At 43.4% G+C, this 18,964-nt stretch overlaps 1 protein-coding gene across 1 annotated transcript in view; it reads right to left on the bottom strand.

Annotated features, from left to right (window-relative positions):
- Positions 1 to 589: 589 nt before the first annotated feature.
- LOC141443155 (uncharacterized) overlaps positions 590 to 18,964 on the bottom strand; it is an 85,272-nt gene continuing 66,897 nt past the window's right edge. The window contains 9 exon segments of the mRNA XM_074108364.1: positions 590 to 3,735; positions 4,244 to 4,356; positions 6,970 to 7,150; positions 7,152 to 7,196; positions 8,882 to 8,943; positions 8,979 to 9,168; positions 9,786 to 9,848; positions 10,410 to 10,535; positions 11,157 to 11,237. Coding sequence (XP_073964465.1) covers positions 3,673 to 3,735; positions 4,244 to 4,356; positions 6,970 to 7,150; positions 7,152 to 7,196; positions 8,882 to 8,943; positions 8,979 to 9,168; positions 9,786 to 9,848; positions 10,410 to 10,535; positions 11,157 to 11,237 — 924 coding nt within the window. The 3' untranslated portion in view covers positions 590 to 3,672.

Genomic DNA, 18,964 nt, shown 5'->3' with positions numbered 1-18,964 from the left:
CATCGGTCTGTCGCCGCCCTTTAAAGAAAGTACAAGGCCTTCGTCTTGCTCGAGATTAGCTCACTTAGTCCTGAACCAAACGTGACACAGAAGCATGTCAAACACTCGCACGATACGCGCCACCTGGCGATGTTCCATGTCAGCAGCCCTGTGCTCTCGGGCGCCGCCGCTGCTCGCCGGACGGAGGCCACAACAGAAACAAGCAACAAAACTAAACTGGCGCCGACGGCAGCCAAATGCAAGTTACAACTAGCTACATAACCCTTACTACGACTCAGACAACTTAAAGCTAACTTTAACATATGTAAAAGGGGCGATGGGGGCGGTATCCGACGACGCTTCACACACACACAGACAGGAATACATTATAAAACGATTGTACGAGCGAGTATCACACAGTAAGAAAGATATAGTTTCGTAAATACTTTTATTTCAATTATAAAAATTCAGTTAATTTAATTCAAGAACAATCACACACAAACAAACAAAACAAACAGTAAATAAACCGTAACTAACATAATGAGCGTGGTTGATGCTTGTTCGAGTTAAAACTTGCAAGTTTAAAGGGATTTTTCATTGTAAATATGCCCTGTACTGTAAGTACATAGTTTTTTAAGAACTACCTAATTCTGTGTTCTTTTTACTCAGAATCATTTGTCCTATTGATTGAGACGAAGAAGAAAAGTGTCCCTATTTTTTGTCAGTTTTGTGACTTTCTCTTCATACAGTTATAGGGGCAGTCACAAAATGGACATTTAAATTGCATGGAAAAATGTGGTCATTTCTTTTCCTCGTCCAAACCAAAATAGTGTTTGTGGTAGAAACCCAGAAGTACCTAATTCTGAAAACAAAAAGCAAACGAAGACTAAACACCGTTTTTTTAACAAACTCACAGCAGTCGGATTGACTTGAACTTCAGTCTACATCGTATAAGTTAGACAATGCTAGTACAGTCAACAAAAATAACATGACTAAAAACAATACTAAACACAATCTTCCACTCCATGTATACATTATATTGCACATCACACAACTACCGCGGCACATCTAGCAGCTAATTATTGGAACTGGGAAGGTTCCTGCATCCTCGAATACCGCGCCCCGGATATTGCACGTGGGACGTGGAGGCGGACTTACGGCGCCCGCGTCGCCAGACAACCGCGGGAGGGCCGCACACTGACTGCAAGCGACTGCCCGTGCAGCCTGCATGGTACAATTTGGTATAATTTGTTACAATCCAATTTACTGAAGAAGTAAACTTTATTAATTCTGTTTGGATTTATTTTATAAAACAATCGTAGAAAGTTTTTCTCTCGTATAAATCGAATTATATCATGTAGAAATTACACCAAATCATACAATTATATCAAACTCGCCTATACATTATAGCACGCAATGATACAGACTGCAGTGCCAAATACACGCGCAGTTGCACATTGCAGTTTGAATGCAGTCAGTCTGCAGCTACCCGCGGTGGCGGCCGGCGAGCGATGGGGGGGGAGGGGGGGGGGTCATGGCACAAGCCTTCGGGCGGCAGCGGACTGCCGACCAATATCGGCAACACATGTAACTCGCTATGAACAAAACTGGCGACTTGATCTACGGATCTATTAAATAAAGTCTTTCCTTCGTATTTTTTCGGATGAATTCGTTTTTATCTTACTCTCTCAATTAACTTCAGTATACTAGTGGAGACAGCAAGATAATACGAACTTTTCCGACAAAATACAATAGCAAAACATTATTCATTGCATCCGTACGTACCTGACAATTTTAGAGTTGCCAGCTGTGTGTGTAACTTTCGTTAGTAAAAATAAAGCAAGGTGTCAGAACCGACAATAAAAGATTAAAATTATAAATGTTAAAATTTTATATCGACATTAGGAAAACAGGATGACAACCGATAGCAAGCGGTGAAGCAGAACGGCTGCACTAGCAGATAGCGGCCGCTACAGAAGGCCGAGAACCGCCGCCACTCCGCGGACACTCCTACACATTAAATAAAAATAAAACTAAGACGAGGCGGAACGATTGCAGAAATATCTTCACATCAAAGACCAGAGGTGCAAAGTCAAGCTGTCCATTGTCGGTGACCATGTATAGCGTTGGTTTTGATAGTTCCGACAGCTGTTAGCTGCTTAAACTCTATCACAGTTTGATACCGGGATTTGACATTTTAATACCAATTTGAAGGCCTGGTTGTGTAGTACCGATATATTCAGCACTATTTTTGGTACTGATTTCGAAAATTGAATTCCATCGAATCCTGAAACACTGTCAGCGATGGTTTGTTTCATCGAGACGTATAAGGCGCCAACCGAAAAGAAGAAAAATATCGAACAGGATCTGAGCCCACGCGTCTGCGGTCTGCTGCCCGCAGACGCGTCAGTTGAAGACTAACCATAGTTGAGCAGAGGACCCCGCGCGGCGCCGGCGCCGGTGACGCGGCCCGGGGCGTCCTCCCAGCCACAGCAAAGCGTTCCGCACACATACACAAACCCCACTACATACAACGTAACATACACACATATGTACACTACGCGCCCCGCGGGGAGGGCGCAACTAAACCTGATTACATCAACGATTTCGGAAAATATATATAGTCGGGTGATTACCCCGGATCCCCCTAATTTAGGGGGATTTATACACGCGCTACGCCCGACGGGCTTGGTAACTCGCGACAGAATAAAAATACGTTACTTTATGGTGCGACGGACACACAGACACGCAGAAACTGCGATAGTCCATACACAGGCCACCAGACTAATGTTCATGATCGTTACACATCGTTACACTGAATACACGTATTGACACAAGGATCACAGGACACTGTCGTGCAAAAAGTCTCTTCCTACGAAATTTGGCAGCAAACGGAACACACGCCGTCCTAAACTACGAAGACGGTTTCCTTACAATTTGCGAATGCAGTACATATTACAGAGTTATTTTTTTGGCTGAGGATTTCACACACTTTCCCGAAATGTGACCTCATTCAGAAGGTGCACTTCCCTCAACCCGAAACAATTAAGTTTATCCAATTTATCAGAACCATGTCTCAAATAGCGCTCCAATGCTTGAAAACGTATATTTTCTGGAAATAGAGTACATTTTTCTCAAAGTGCACGCTTTCCGCACGTTCACAAAGCACATAACAGATATTCATTCCAACGCGGAATTTTAAAGAAAATTAAAATATACAACTACAAAAAAACACGGCAGAAGGTAAATTCACCCTTATAACACATGACAACGCGAAATTTTAATTTAGAAAAGTACTCGTTCTAGAATTTCTAGAATTCTACAATAAACCGTTTTCAAAAGGACATTTTTGCATTTTTTGAGACAGTGCTTCTTCGAACAAACCGGTCCTTCTAAGGAAGTATCATCGAAAAAGCGCACATTACACAAAAAGTATGTTTTACAATCCAAAGCCAAAATAAGTAGTAATCGCAAAAAACTATGCCACACGAAGATCAATATGGACCGTGTCTAACTGACTATATTGCTTTTTGACCAAACTGTAACCAAACCGTTTCCGTTCTCAAACTTTCTTTCCATTAACACACAGCGCAGTATAACACAGGTGCCGTTTGTGTGTCTGTCTGTCGGCTAGAGCTGGGCCGGGTGTCTGTCACTGTCTGCGTTGGCCTGTCGCGACGCGGCGGCGGCGAGTCACTCCGAGTTGTTGAAGTACTCGGACGCGTTGCCGCGGCAGATGGGGCACGTTCGGTTCGACTGTACAGACACACTCTATTACAATATGTCCCACTATTTTATTACAACTGATGACAATAGACTACATAGTAAAGAAAACATACAATCAATCTGTCATCAGTTAGATATTCAAAAGAATAAACATATACAGAGTTATGAACAGATTTTTAACCCATTCATTGCCGAGCGCCAGATTACGCAGTTTGCCGCGATGCCGACGCTTCCGCAGAACATCAGCGGGATTACATGAGGGTCCATCGAGACGCCGATGGGCGTCAACGGCACTGAATGGGTTAATACAATCACATACACCTTAAGAGTTTCCTTAAGGTTTATGTAGGCAGATAACGTGGCTAGTTACTACAAATCATGAAATGTTTGTAATTTTTCGTTTAATTGACAAAATAAAAAATAATGAATTATAATGTGTATGGTAGTGTTTAGTAGTGTATGGTAGTGTATGGGTAGTGTATGATGGTGTATGGTGGCGTATGGGTGATGTATGGTAATATGTATAGGAGGCACTGACCCTCAGCCACTTGTCGACGCACTTGGCGTGGAACTCGTGCGCGCAGGGCAGCACGCGCAGCGTCTGTCGCGCCTCGAACTCACACATGCACACCACGCACGACGTCTGCTCGCCTGCAACACACACACACACACCGTGAGCTTGCACCGTTGTACAATTTAAATCAACCGTGGTAAAATGCGGCCCGTGTATTTTCTTGTGGCATAAATCAGATTTGAGAGCTGCCGAGCTGTTACAATACAATGACACAAATGTATAATTGACCAAGAAATAAAAGGAAATTCCTTTATCACTAACACCATCAGTAAATATAATACCATCTTAGCTTAAGTACACAACAGACAGAATATAATTGTGGAGGCGTGGTGCCCCCTGCCTGTAGTAGGGGAGCCCAAGAGGGGATTTCGGGATTTACTAAAGCGCGACAGATTAATATACAGGGGGATACCTTGTACCCGGTTAAGTCCTTCCACCAACTATGAGCCCCATATACATGGCTGCCCGTCAAGGATAAAGGATCAGATTAGTAAAAAAAAATTCATCATCTGAAATTTCCGAGCGCGTCAGATTAAGGTAGGATGAGTTAGTTATATACTAAAACGTGTGTATTCTACTAATCTGACACATTTGAGAGTGACGTAAGAAGGGGTAGGGCTGACAAAGTTGTAAAAAAAAAATAGTCATCTCGACATTCTCGAGCGTGGTTATTTTTATTTTCATTTTGAATGGAATAATTCAAGAACGACGAAAAATATATAATCTGACGGTTTCCACAAGCCGAAATAACAAACATTCATCGATAAAGTTTTATGGCGTGCAGCTACGTGATGCCTATATTCCCCTCTAAATGCGTTTCTATTCCCTCTCACTCTTACTCTATCTATTACTCTCTCACTCCGTCCCCACTCTGGTTCTGTTGCCGTGACGCCATCACAGCTGAGCACACAGACTCGTTTCGTGGCATGATATTGTTTACAAGCCGTATTTCCAACGTTTTTGCCCCTTGGAGTGGCAAGCGTCGGGTCAGAGGCACACCTTGTTTTCAGGCGACCGCTCCCGGCACGCTGTCAAAACCCTTGAGTGGCAAGCGACCGGCTCCGGTCCGATGGCGGGTGCCGTATTTCACTAACAAATATAAACTGGTAGACCTATATCTCGCTTGCTTATTCTTTGCAGAATGCGTTCATAAATAGACAAGGATGGCATTTATTAACGGCCGCGACAACACTACGGAAGAAATTTGTTATGTGCCTGAATCTCCAACCAACAATTCAACTGTATTGAAAACTCTAGAATTGAGTCAGGAAATTGCAAATGAATGTCAAGCTCCCGATATCCAGATCACCTATGATCTGGATACGCAATCTGAGGACGGATAGAGTCAGAGGAAGAAGATGATTCTACCGATAAAGATGATAATTGAGAAAAAAATACTCAAAAAAAAAATATATTTTTTTAATTATTTTCTTATAAATACAGTATTCTACTTAAAAAAAGATACACTTTTTTATTTGCATGCTATTTCCTGAGCTTTTCAAAAATTAAGTTCAATGATTAAAAAAATAAGAAAATAAAATTTTTTAATTGTCGATTAGGCGAATCCTCCAGATAATCGTCAGATTATGAGACAGCACGTCTAGGGCATGAAAGATGAACATATATATCTTAATCTGACGCGCTTGAGGATTTCAAAATGGCGAATTTTTATGCACATTCTAAATAATGGCTACGATTTGCGTCACATCCAAATCGTCAGATTATTATATAAGAGCCTTTTTTTAGATCTCTTAACATCCCCTTAGAAAATCTGACGCGCTTCGATTAAATTTTTTTTTTTTTTTCAATTTTCAACCCTTACGTACGACCACCCCCATCATGGAAACAATCAGATTAACATACGTACATTTTAAAAATACGTAGGACATGGATGATATCAATATCTGACGCGCCTCGAGTATGGTCCATGCAACAGTTTTTTTTTTACATTTTTGAAATCTATAACAATTCCCCCACCGATGAAAAGGTATATATTATATGACATTTTTTTCTTCTTATGATCTAAGCTTCGCAACCCCAATAGTCTCTATGACGCTCGAGTAAATCCCATTAGCATCGTGGGCTTCCCTACTACTGGTACAGGCTTAACTAAATTAAAAGAAAGCTCCAACCATTGAAAATCCTTATATACAAATTGTTTAAAAATATTATACATGCTATTTTCATTGACAAATGTGGTATTTTGTCTGAGTTAAAATCACGAAGTTCAAAATGTTATAAACATATATGGTTCGAACCACTTTTTCTTGTCACTCGTTGCTAATAGTTACGGTTTCTCTGAGTCACTATTTAAACCGTAAGTTTATAGGATGAAAATTTGCCAAACATGCATTTTTGTGGTAGTTTTAAGCTCTTTCTATAATTGTTCATCTAACATAATAAAAAATAATATAATATGACACATTTCTTCGATTAAACTGTAATACTTTAGTCCCCTCTGACGGGACAGAATAACAACAAGAAATAGTTGATCCACCCATATCGTTTTTCAAAACGACAAAAACAATTTTGACCAATCTATTGTACCATTCATATTAAAAAACATAGTAAAGATCAAAATTATGAAAATTTCGAAACATGGTTTTATGGCGCTGCCCCTGGAACTCAGATGATAGCGGCGATGACAGTGCGCGGTCTAAATGGGGAGGGGGCTGGTGGTTTCTACATACCCTGGTGCGTCTGCTGGCAGAACTTGTAGGAGGGCAGCAGGTCTATCTCGTGTCGCGCCAGGCCGCGCGGCTTGGCCTCGCCGAGGCGCTCCGCCAGGCTGAGCAGCGCCTCGTAGTTCTCAGTCTCGGGCGACTCGCCGCCGTCCGAGCCGCCGCCGCCCGCGCCCGCCCCGCGCGCCTCCCGCGTACGGAGACAGAGGGAACATCGCCAGCAGGTTCAGGAACACCTGCACACACAACATTTAACTCTTGAAAGTATACCTTTATCGGTACTATCAATGATTCCGCAGGATATTCGGTCGACATTCAAGCATCATCATAATATTTTAGAGCCTAACTCATGTCGGTGGAGTGATCTTCCGTACGCCTCTCTGCTAATGCCTTGAGCTCCTAATACGACAATAATAATCAATAGTGCTCTAAAGAAATAATAAGTTAGTGTTTAATGTTTAGTTTTTCAAAGCAACGTAATGCGTTATACCGCGTAGTAGTTATGCAAAATGGCACTATTATAACTATAATTAGGAAATTAATTACAATGCCTGTTTATGATATTTAATTTGGTACCGAAACCAGGATAATCGGAAAAATTTGGCGTCGTGACCAGGATGGTCGCCAACAACGGGTGCCGTGACCAGGATAGACTAATATTTCAAATTAGTTTCTACAAAAAGTGGTCCGTAAAAGGCAAGTATGCGTTTTTATACTACTAGTGCTTCAAGAAAGGCTATATTGCTAAGTAATATACTCCACAAGAAAAAAGGAAAAAAATGAAGCTAAAATTATATTCTATACTTAATCACATACAAAATTATCATAAAACGTACATAAACATACATCCAATTTTTAATATTAAACACCTGGAAAACGTTTTACCGATAACATAAAAAATTATAAATCATGCTCGGTTCGGTAAGGTTTAAAAAGTTCTCCCAATTAATTTTGAGATTTATGATTTCTTTCAGTCATAATTTAATTTATAATTTATTTATTTTTAAAAAGTCAATAAGATTTTGGAATCAAGTAACCATTAAACTTTTGGATTCCAAAGGCGCAGCTGCCGCCCAAATGTTTAGCTCTCACGCACTCATACTCCGCTCTGAAAGCAGAGTGGTACCGAGGACATGTATCGCTTCCGTTCCCATAGACTATGGGATTGTCTTGGGAACTTCGACGTTGCTAGCCTGTAACTAGACAGCAAAATGAAATATGTTTAAATTAAAAGTACAAAATCCATGAACTTAACAATATACCAATAATGACATTACTTTCTAGTAATATTACTATCAACATTGGTACAAACTAGAATGCAGTACACAAAAAAGTCTAAGACAACCAACTAGAACTTTACAAAAGTATGCTAATAAGGTCCCACGATTAATAATTATATTTTAATGGATTGGATTACTTAAGGGTTAATTTAATAAATTCTACAGTCAGCAGAAGTGCAAAACCCTCATTATTAAAAAAAGTTCTTATAGAAACACATGTTGGAAAAGTATAAAATTTCCGTAAAATTTAAATCTCTGTTCATGTCATTAATTTTGGTGTTACGACCAGGATAGTCGTAACCATTTGTTTCCGTGTTGAGGTTTTGGATAGAAAGATGGTGAATGACGCGGCCAATAGAGTATCTGCACATATGACAATAGGTTTATGATCAGGATAACGTAACTATTTCCTGCCATGAACAAGAAAGCTCTCCACAAATTGGTACCTCAATTGACGTCTGAATTGATGATTGCTCAACTGGTGATTGACGAAATCCTCGGTCGTCAATATTTGATAAATTTACAAGCTATGACATGTGCTAGTACGTGTCATCAACAGTAGGTGCTGTGACCAGTATAGTTGTAAGCAGTCCCAGTGATCAGTGCGCATTAGACCTGGCTGTGTGTGTGTGTGTGTGTACCTGGTAGGTGGGCGGCGGCGGCGGCAGCGAGAGCGGCGGCGCGACGTGCAGCTGCGCGGGCACGTGGGGCACGGCGGCGAGCAGCGGCGGGGCCACGGGCGCGCCGCCCCCGGCCCGCCGCCCGCCGCGTGCGCGTGCGCGTGCGCGTGCAGCAGGTGGTGCGTGTAGCGCGCCGCGTGGCGCACGTAGGGCCGCGCGCCGCGCCCGCCCGCGCCCAGCGCGCCCACGCCACCGACGCCACCCACGCCGCCTACGCCGCCCAGCCCGCTGCGACGACCGCCCACGTACTGCAACAGAACCACATGTTACGGCGCCTTCGACACGCGACACACCGGAGACTATACAATCAAATACTTGTGATAAAACTGAGTGGACACGCTCTCTATTATCAAACGCGAACCCAGAATCCTGCTCTGCGGCGTGGAAGACGAACAGAAACCGCCAAGCTATTTTCTCAAGAGCATAGCTACTTCGAAAAGAATGGAAGAGTAATGCCACTGACTGAGCACATTATAGTTAAATCCATTGCAGCTAGGGCTTTGAAAGGCAGACACGTTCCGTTAGGATCATTGAGATGCAATAAGAGGCTTTTGAAAATTCCCAGCCATCAGCCAAATTTTATTCTTTCGGAGGGACAAAGCGGCGGATAAACGCTATTAGTCGCGCGGTGTGTGCGGGCGGTAAGCAAGGTTTAGACGAAGCCAGTGACGCTGGCACCAGTTCCCAGAGATGCCAGCGTTGGCCTGGCCCGTGTTGCTTAGATGCGGCCCACCATTCCCGGCAGTGATGGCAGCCAGAGCTGACTTGTCTTGAAAAACTTTTTAAACGAGGCCAATAGCAACCCAGCGCTGGATGCGTCTACCTGTCAACCAACATTGGGTTCGTCTAAGGCTAGGTCACTCACGTGGTGATGCGGCAGCGCGGGCCGCGCGTGCTGCGGGACCAGCTCCAGCGCCGCACCCCGCGGCTGCAACAAGGAGGCAAGGGGCACTGAACATTGAACCCTCTCTTAGATACTCACAGATACAAGGTTGACATGAGGAAGCTAGGGTGCATAACCATGTACTACTACGAAAGGAATTTAAGGTTGCACTCTTTACTTTACACATAACGTTTGAAAAAAAGGTAGCCTCCTTGTTGCTGCCACATTTGTTGTTAAAAGACCATGTAGGCCACGTTTCCACGTAATGTGCGAGGACGCGTTGTTGAGGAATGTTTGTCATGAATCAATAGAAGCGCTTCATTGACTACTCGCTCCACCGAGCTGTTTCCGCTAGAGATGCGTGGAGCGAGGCCAGCGGCCAGATAAATGGATTCATTTTTATTCGTACCTCGCACGTCTCTGTTGGAAACGCAGCCGTCTGCGGTACGAGAAAACCTGTTCAATTTTCGTTACATTACGGGACCGGCCATGGATTTATTGAAAGAAACAAGGTTAATGGACTGCGGCCGTATTATCGACCGCTGTAGCGCTCGCGATGCCATTCACCATTTACACCGGATGCGTTGGGGGGGGGGGGGCACTGACCTCTGTGTGCAGCAGCAGCGGCGCGTGGTGCAGGTCGGGCGCGGGCTGCAGCGGGGACAGCGCGCCGTCGCCACCGTGCGCGTGCGCGTGCGCGTGCGCCAGCTCCAGACGCGCGCCCTCCGCCCGCTAAAACACAACACGTCAATTCCGACATTCTTGCGACTACTATAACTATCGAATTTTTTTTGCTAACCCTCCATAGAACGTTCTAACACTATGTTTTTTTCCGAATTCCTTTTACAAGCAACATGATATCACCATAACCTTGACACAGTGAGTCACGATTTTCTTGGTTACATAAAGAATGACGAACTTATGTGCAATATGTGAGGAGGTTCATTTAAGAAATTTTTGACTACATTATAATAGTTTCGAATGTAAACAGCTATGAATATGACATTTACAAAAAAGGGGGCCAAGAACATTATCATGCAAAACTGATTTATATTAACACCCTTATATTAGCTTGACTTCTGATTTTGTACCTATTGAAAAATATAACTGAAAATTTTCAACTTCATTTTGACCCACTTGTTATAATGCGTAGTTCTCATGAAAATACAATAATACGGCATCATCAAACAGCGGCCGCTGACATTCGTGATCTCTTTCTAACCTCATCTTACGTCGCGTAACAGAAAGAAGTGATAAAACCATTGTAATTCTGTGATAAACAGTAAGGCCTCTGATCCGATGATGAAGTCGGAGGGGAGGCTAGACAATATCGTAGTGATATCGGTGACTGACCTGCGTGTGCGACATGTAGTGCGGCGGCGAGGCGAACGGCCCGCGCGGCGGGTACTGCAGCCCCGCGTACACGCCGCCCATCTGCGGCACAGCGGCGGTCAGGCGTCAGGGGGGTCGCGCTCGCACACAGCACAGGACCGCCCCGACAACGCAATAGCAGAGGGCCCCACACCAGAGGGTCTATTGCGTAACGTTTCTGACGCTCGCGATCGCAATCAAGTGACAGTTGATTGCGATCACGAGTGTCAGAAACGTTAGACAATACGGCCCCAAGTGACAGTTTAAGCGTAACACAATTACTACTTTCAGACAGATGGTCGTTAAGTGTTAGTTGCACTAAGTTACTCTAACAAGCCGTCAAACCTCCGAGAAATTTAGTCATTGACATCTATGTACCCCACGGCACTAGACTAGCTGTTTGGAACAAAACGCGCGGTGCGTCAATCATCAATATTACTACGGACGTCAACAAACTATAGTGAAACGTTCACCAAACCGCGCTGTGTCTATACACAGATGTCGATGAATTTAGTTAACCGGAGATTTAACTGCTAGTTCGATATTAATTATAGTTAGGTCTACTGCCTACGTAGACCGCACGTCATACGCACGACATCATTTGACGTTTATGTGCAACTTGCTTGCATCCTGCGTAGAAAGGAAGTTCATTCCTTTCCTCTCTACGCAGTGCCATTCCCTTCTACGCAGGATGCAAGCAAGTTGCACGCAAGTCAATTGACGATTTCATGCGTATGACGTGTGGTCTACGGACAGACAGCATTATAGTAACTTAGTGTAACTCAATCAAAGAAGAGGTCTGTTTTGTCAGTTCGTTAACTTTTCAAGGACATAGTGGCTGTAATCGGCAAATGCAAATCGTAATGCTTATGTTTCGGGGTTCCCAAGCTTGTCGGGGCAGCACTGTGCGCGTGGCGTCCTCCCAACTCTTGTTAGAGGTCACTTGGAGCGGACACGAGAACTTGGAGTTGCACAAAACGTGTCCGTTCCAAGCCACTGAATAAACCATAAACCAAACATTAACAGCGGGGTTAGGGCTTTAGCGAGGACTAGCCAGATTCTGGTCTCGTTCGATCAAATAATAATGTAACACAAAACTGTAGGTATACATACGGCTTAAAGTATAGTGTATGATAGAATAAATACTGTGTTTAAAAAATAACAGTCTAGCTTCGGCAGTTGCATAATAGTACAAGCTATCAATAGCAGATCTCAGTGTTACAATATACTTGTACGTTCATGCAATGAGCCTATTAACAGAATCATCAAAAATACAGATCGTAAAGTCAAGAAGATCCTAACGTAGCAACAGAGACCAAGCTACAAAACGTTCGATAGATTAACACTTGATTAATTGAAGTTGATCTCTATTGCCAGGCAAGATCTCATTGCCCAATATAAGAAAAATAAAATATAATAAAAAACAAAGGTTGTATTATGGTATCTAGTCGAAATGTTTCTGCGCTAGCGCTAATTTCCTTTTGTGAATAACAAAATAACAATAAGCAATAATATATTTACTGCAGAAGATAATATACATAATTTAAAATACGTGTGTAGTAACAAAATAAATACAATACATGAACGAGAGAAAAACCTATTGCTATATTAAAGTGTAAATACAAATAGAACGCGAGGAGCCCGTGTCAATCACCGCACCCGCAACAAAACTCACATAACAATAATAATGACATCTGTACGTCACTCGCTTAACAAGAGAGCACAATCGTAGGAAACAGCCAAGTTCTAATAATGAAAGCGACCAGCCAAATATTTTATTTCATATCTTAAAAACCAATCTACAAAATACCAAAGCTTGAGTTGCTAGCGGCCAAAACGGTAAATAAATGTGGCAAGACCTCCGTAGAGTTTCGACCGGTGTGGGCCGGCGCGCGCTGCTATTGGCCGGCGACCACACGGGGCGAAAGTGCACGGACGTGGAAACCATTATACACGTAGAACACGGAACACATTCACAGGGTATCCAAAAGTGAGGAAGATCGAGCATGCGGTACACGTAATAGTAATAAAATATAATTTAAACGTGGGGTTAGTCGGCGAAAATATTTGGGGGGTCGCAGTCGACCGGCTCTACCGGGGCTCCTTGCGATGCTTGCAGTTTGAACGTCGTCGTGAGCGTGTCTCTGATTGGTGGATCGCTCGGCATTCTGCTCGATTGAATGACCCGACATATTCCAGTATCGCAAAGAGCCCACGCATCTAGTACAAGTCATGGCAGCACTATGGCCGTACGCGGTATGTACAGAACCAAACAGTATGAGCTGTGGTGCATGCTGTGCCATCCGGCGCGGCCGGCGCAACCCGCGAGCCTATAGCCGCCGTGCAACACATGCCTCGACAGGAGAGACAAGATAAGTGTTGCAAACTGGCGGTTAACAAAAATCGCAGATGTCGCACCAGTCGCGCAGGTCTGCGCTACTGCTCTGCAAGATCGCCCAAATACGGACAAATACGATATCGTCATTGCCCGCAGTGAACGATCACACAGAGCAGCCGCCAGAGGGCATACTCGATAAAATAAATGTGTATTTATTGAAATAATAAGAGTCGTTCAGAAGTGTGAGATGAATAAACATCGACAACTGAGTGCGGCGGTGCGGCGCGGGCGCCGGCCGTCGCGCGCACTCGTGCGCTCCGAGCGATCGACGGTCACAACGCGAAACGATCGACCAAACGGAAGGCAGTGCGAGATCACGGCTGACTCAACTTGATGGCTCGTTCACTTTCCATTAAATAACAACTTCAGCAACCATCCACCATTTGAGTTAAAATTATAGCAGGATATTAAGTGCTCATAAGTATAATGCTTTTAACAAACCTAAACAATTTTTGATAAGAGTTGCATAGACATTGGACATATTTGTAGGCAACATTTTGTTTCTTTGAATATTTTCTCACTTAATTTAAACATTTAGTTGTTTAACCCTACATAATATGTTTTTTTTTTGTCACAACAGATGCTGATCTCCAGCAAAAATGTGCTCATAGAAAAGCATTAAGTAAATTCAGAAGAAGACTTTAAGATGCTTCCTCTTGCACAAGGTTATGAATAAAGATTTTACCTTGTGACAAAAGGAGCACCATCGATCATCATTACAACTTTTGGCCAGCCCGCGTGAGTCAGCGCCATGAAGCCGTGCCGGGCCGGGCCGGGCAGCGCCGCGCGCCCGCCGCTCCTAGTCAAGCTGTGCTATACGATACGAGTATGTAGAACACAAGACAGTCGTGATGCACTCGCTACGCCTACCGCCACGGCTAACTCTACGCCCGACGCCTGGCTTGCGCCGCACGCAACGCAAATACAAGCTCCTAGCGGTCACGCGGTCAATATTATATTTACCCACAGAGATTTCAACTAAAATCTGGCTGATCTTGGCCATCACGGTATCTAAACTGTGAGCCCATTGCAGAATAATACCACCATCTTGATTCTATATTAAGTTGAATATTTACATAAGTGTTTATTATCACCTGCCATTCAGAGATCTAACCAGCAGAAGTTAATTCTAACCCATAAATGATTTTGATCGTTTAGTGAGTTTTACTCACGTTTCCCAAAAACCATCAAAAGTGAAGCAAAAAAAAGCGTAAAACAAAGCTCCCTCGCTACGTCATCAAAAGCAGTCCCTTTTTTTCATTCCGAAACACGAAACGTAAGTTTGCGTTGCGCGGGCGCAAGTACACAACCACAGAGCCAAGCGGTCTAACAAGACAGTGCGAGAGTCGGGACATCGGACCTGTTCCATCGAGGCTTGGCTTACCACTGTAAGGAACTGAAATACATACAATCTCATTGCTTAATCTATTGGATCCATTTTTTGGACGCGCATCTCTGGATTTTAGCTGAAGAACCTTCAGGGCGCTGAGTACAGGTCTCTAGTGTAAGGGAACCACTTCCAAAGTAAGCTGTGAGCGTGGCTTACAGTGGTAAAAGCTACTCATTGTTGGCGCTGTTTAAACGGGCGCCGTCTGACAAGGTAAAGGAAAAAGGGTTTGCCAGTATAACTCTGGTGTTGTTAGCTTTAGTTCAAATGAAGGTTCACAAAATTTGGTTGGCAAAACGCTTTCTATTTAAATTAATTTGCATCAACTGGATAGGATGTAATCTATGTTACGGAATTAAGGCTAGTATATTAGTAAGCGATGGTTGATGACCAGCCAGTCGCTAAAGTTAACCGAGGACATCTACGGACTATCTCGAGACAAGTAATTTCCCGCAGAGAAAATTGTTCACTATTAATATTGCAACTAATAGCAAACGGAGGTTGTGAAGGATCGCTTGCAATGGAGCAGTGGGAAACTATAGGGATAGGTTGGTGACAGTGAAAGACAGGCGGCCGGCGGGAGACAGCGGGGTGTCCCGGTTACCAAGCGCACGCTCACGCCCACACTCCCCCCTCCCCAGGCTACACGATGCTTAGGTATGCCACGAGATCACAATATTAGTGTTGGTAATGACCTCAAACAGCACCGAGACCGTTATGAGAGACAAAACAGATTTCTGCCTAATGAAGCGGCTTAACATTAAAATAATTTAGCGGTAGTGTAAGTAAAAATTAATGTTTATTACAGCCGAATCTGCTTAAAATACGTAAAAATGAACCGGTACAGCCAAAAAATAGGTACACGTATTTTTAGCAACTACATCACACTGGCATATCTCATGTGTTCTAGCTGAAAAGTAGTCATTCACAAAATGGACCACCTCCATAGAATGAGTTAGGTACAAATGGACATAATAAGTCCCGAAAGAGCAATACTTGTCCCTTTAAATCTTAACGTCAAAATCCATAAGAGAAACGGCTGTAGCGCCATCAGGCAGAAGTCCTTGTCTGCCAAATAGTGGGACAGAAGGGAGTGCAGCGCAAGGCAAGGTTAACTAAGCCTCACAATCTGGGCATGCATATCGTACCGGTAATGTGACGAGAACGTCACGTCGTGACGGTAGCGTGCCGCGGCGTGCTAAGGCAGCTAGGGGACAGTTGCTATATTTGTTCACTCATAGGCTGATGCTAGATGCTAGAGTATTAGGATATACGGGAAGGCATAAGCAGTAACAGCACGCTACCGATCACAAATTATTACGTAAGTCGTGCGACAGAACCGCCCTAGACACTGTTGTGAGTCGGATCTAAACGGCACTAAAGAATAACGCTTCACAAATGTCGATGTTAATGCAGTTAGTAATAAACAGTGTCAAAGCGGAAACTACGCACTAGACAATTTTACAAGAATCCTTACAATAAACACGGAAAGGGTTCGCGCCTTCAAGACTGAAGCTTAATAAATGGCAGTTACAACCAAATTAATTAATGGTCATGATTTTGCTTCGACTATATTTTTGTATTTTTTTTTATGTAGAATTTTTGGATTGTAACAGACGAGGCTTGAATAATGAACTTTTTTCAATTTTGTCAATTCAAGGGTCAATACTCTCTCTATTTTATCATACCATTAAACCAGTTTATGAATCGTTTACCATCTTCCGGTTTTGAACAACTAGCTCCTAGGCCACTATTGTACCCTTTTTATACTACACAAAATTATTGAGCAAAACCATGAACATCCCAAGCAGTCGTAAAGGCGCGATGTGAGAGGCCCACTCCAAGCGACGCACCCGAAGCAAACACACGGGAGCGGATCATTAAGGTAATCTTAAAGTACGTACAGAACTAAAGCCGCTCATGGAACTGACAGATTGTTCTATAAAATTGGTTTAACTCTCCTACCGAACAGCTAACAAAATTGTTGCTAAACAAGGAAAAAAAATGTAAAAATTGTATTGTATTGTCTATTTCTATGTTATCGAAAAGTTCAATTTCTTAATTTTCAGTTCATGGCATCATTGTGTCCTCTTTAGAACGGTCTCACAAAGACAAAATCAAACAAAGTTTTAGAGGCAGTTCAGACCAGTAATATATTAGTAATTAATTTATTACAACCTGTACTTATCTATCCTCCAATAGAGTATGTTGGCAGAGTGTAGAACTCTCATGAATGTTTTGAATAACATCCCTAGCATGTTCAAATCCCAAGTACTTGGTCCAGTTGACAAGCTGTCAGTCCCGGCGGCTGTCGTGCGGCGTGCGGCGCGGGGTCGGAGCACTATGCTAGTGTCAGCGGCCGCGACCGCAGCGACTCGCTAGAGCGCCGGCGCGCGACCGGCATGCGGGCTTTGTAAGTCTACATTACTCTCTTATCAGTGATTTTGACAAAATCTGAGTTGGGTGCTGTTAATTCTGGCGGGATATATCACCGTATCCAAGCTATAAAATGGGTAGAAGGTAAAACAGACTGTGTCCAATGGAGCATAACATCATGAATACACAAATACGAGAAGCAGTGTCTGTCGATTTTACAAGATTTGAAGCGAAAGTTTGAATTCTTTGCGGAAAATAGAACCAATAAAACTTGAGCACTACTGGATGATTAAAATTCGGTTATCGTTCGTTCGATTTGCAAAATGACTACAAACTAACAATTTCAAGAACTCGAGTACAGAAGCGACAAAGACCGCATGCCTCCCACAGTTAAAAACTATGTTTAATGTCAAACAGTAAATTTACATTACATTATACTCGTACTCTCTGCACAAAACGTTGCGTTGCTAAATGGAACAGAGATAATAGTAAATTTAGTACCAAAAGAAGACGCGATACTACCGCCCACGTAGCGACTAAAGGATTTTAGAACAGCCAACAGTTGGCAGTTCACAAACAACTGGAAATCGTATACGGTTGCTGTATTCTTCTACTTCAGGTACTATAGTTTACTTTCTTTCTCAGTCCGCACCACGGGGCGCAAAACCGCGGAATGTGTGAAACAGTAATTGGAATGAGGCAAATGTCACATTCTTGAATATTAATCGGCTTTGAACTCTTCGTGCAGCATAGAGCACTATGCAAATTGTCTGACCAAGATTGAGAACTGTGTGTAGAGTAGGCGGCGCGCCGACGCGTGTGCGCATGCTCCCCATGCGGCGGTTGCAAGTGTCACTCCCGCGGCGGCGGCGGCGGACGGCCGGGACAATGACCCCGAAATTCCCCGACAGATTAAGTGCCCGATGGCTTCTATTCTATAATGCAGTGTGTAAGGGGCAGGCTGCTAAGTTGGTCTTTGATCGAGGGTCTTCCGACAGATTTCGAATGATTCGATTGTAGTGATACTGATGATCACGAAGCGCGAATATCAGTCGATTGAGCCAAACGGCACAATTCTACACTAATGACAAGTTTTGCTGTTCTTTAACTGCATAAACTTATTGTAACAGGTAAATTAGGTGCATATTTTTTAATTAAAAGCTGGTGATTTGTAAACACAAACACGTTATTTATCTCCAGATGCGTACCGTAAGCGTCACAATTATAATTTTAAAGTTGAACGGGATGATGGAATTAGTGCAAGCTAGGATGCGAGACTCGGAGCGCCCGGGCATCCGGAAGCGTTACGTGATCGAGCTACGGTTGTCCATAAATACTATTAGGTACAAGATGCTGTGTCTAGTTGGGAACATTGAGTGAGCCTTATTGTATCCACATGAACAGCTCCCAGCAGCGACAATTCGGGCACACATCCAGCACAGTCCGCCACCGCCATATCCTCCTCCCTTAGAGGGCGCGGGTCGCGAACGGGGTTGGTTTCACACCGCCATGGTTGTTTCTAGGTCAGAGCTCTTTTGTTATCAGTATGACTGTTCATTTTGGCCTAAAGAGAACTGCAATCTAAATGAATTCCGGAGTATTTCCGCATATTGTTCTGGACTTATTGGT

The sequence above is a fragment of the Choristoneura fumiferana genome, chromosome 26 (assembly GCF_025370935.1).
Source record: "Choristoneura fumiferana chromosome 26, NRCan_CFum_1, whole genome shotgun sequence".
Lineage (NCBI taxonomy): Eukaryota > Metazoa > Arthropoda > Insecta > Lepidoptera > Tortricidae > Choristoneura > Choristoneura fumiferana.
Note: the sequence above shows the minus strand (reverse complement) of the source record. Positions and strands in the feature narration are given on the sequence as shown.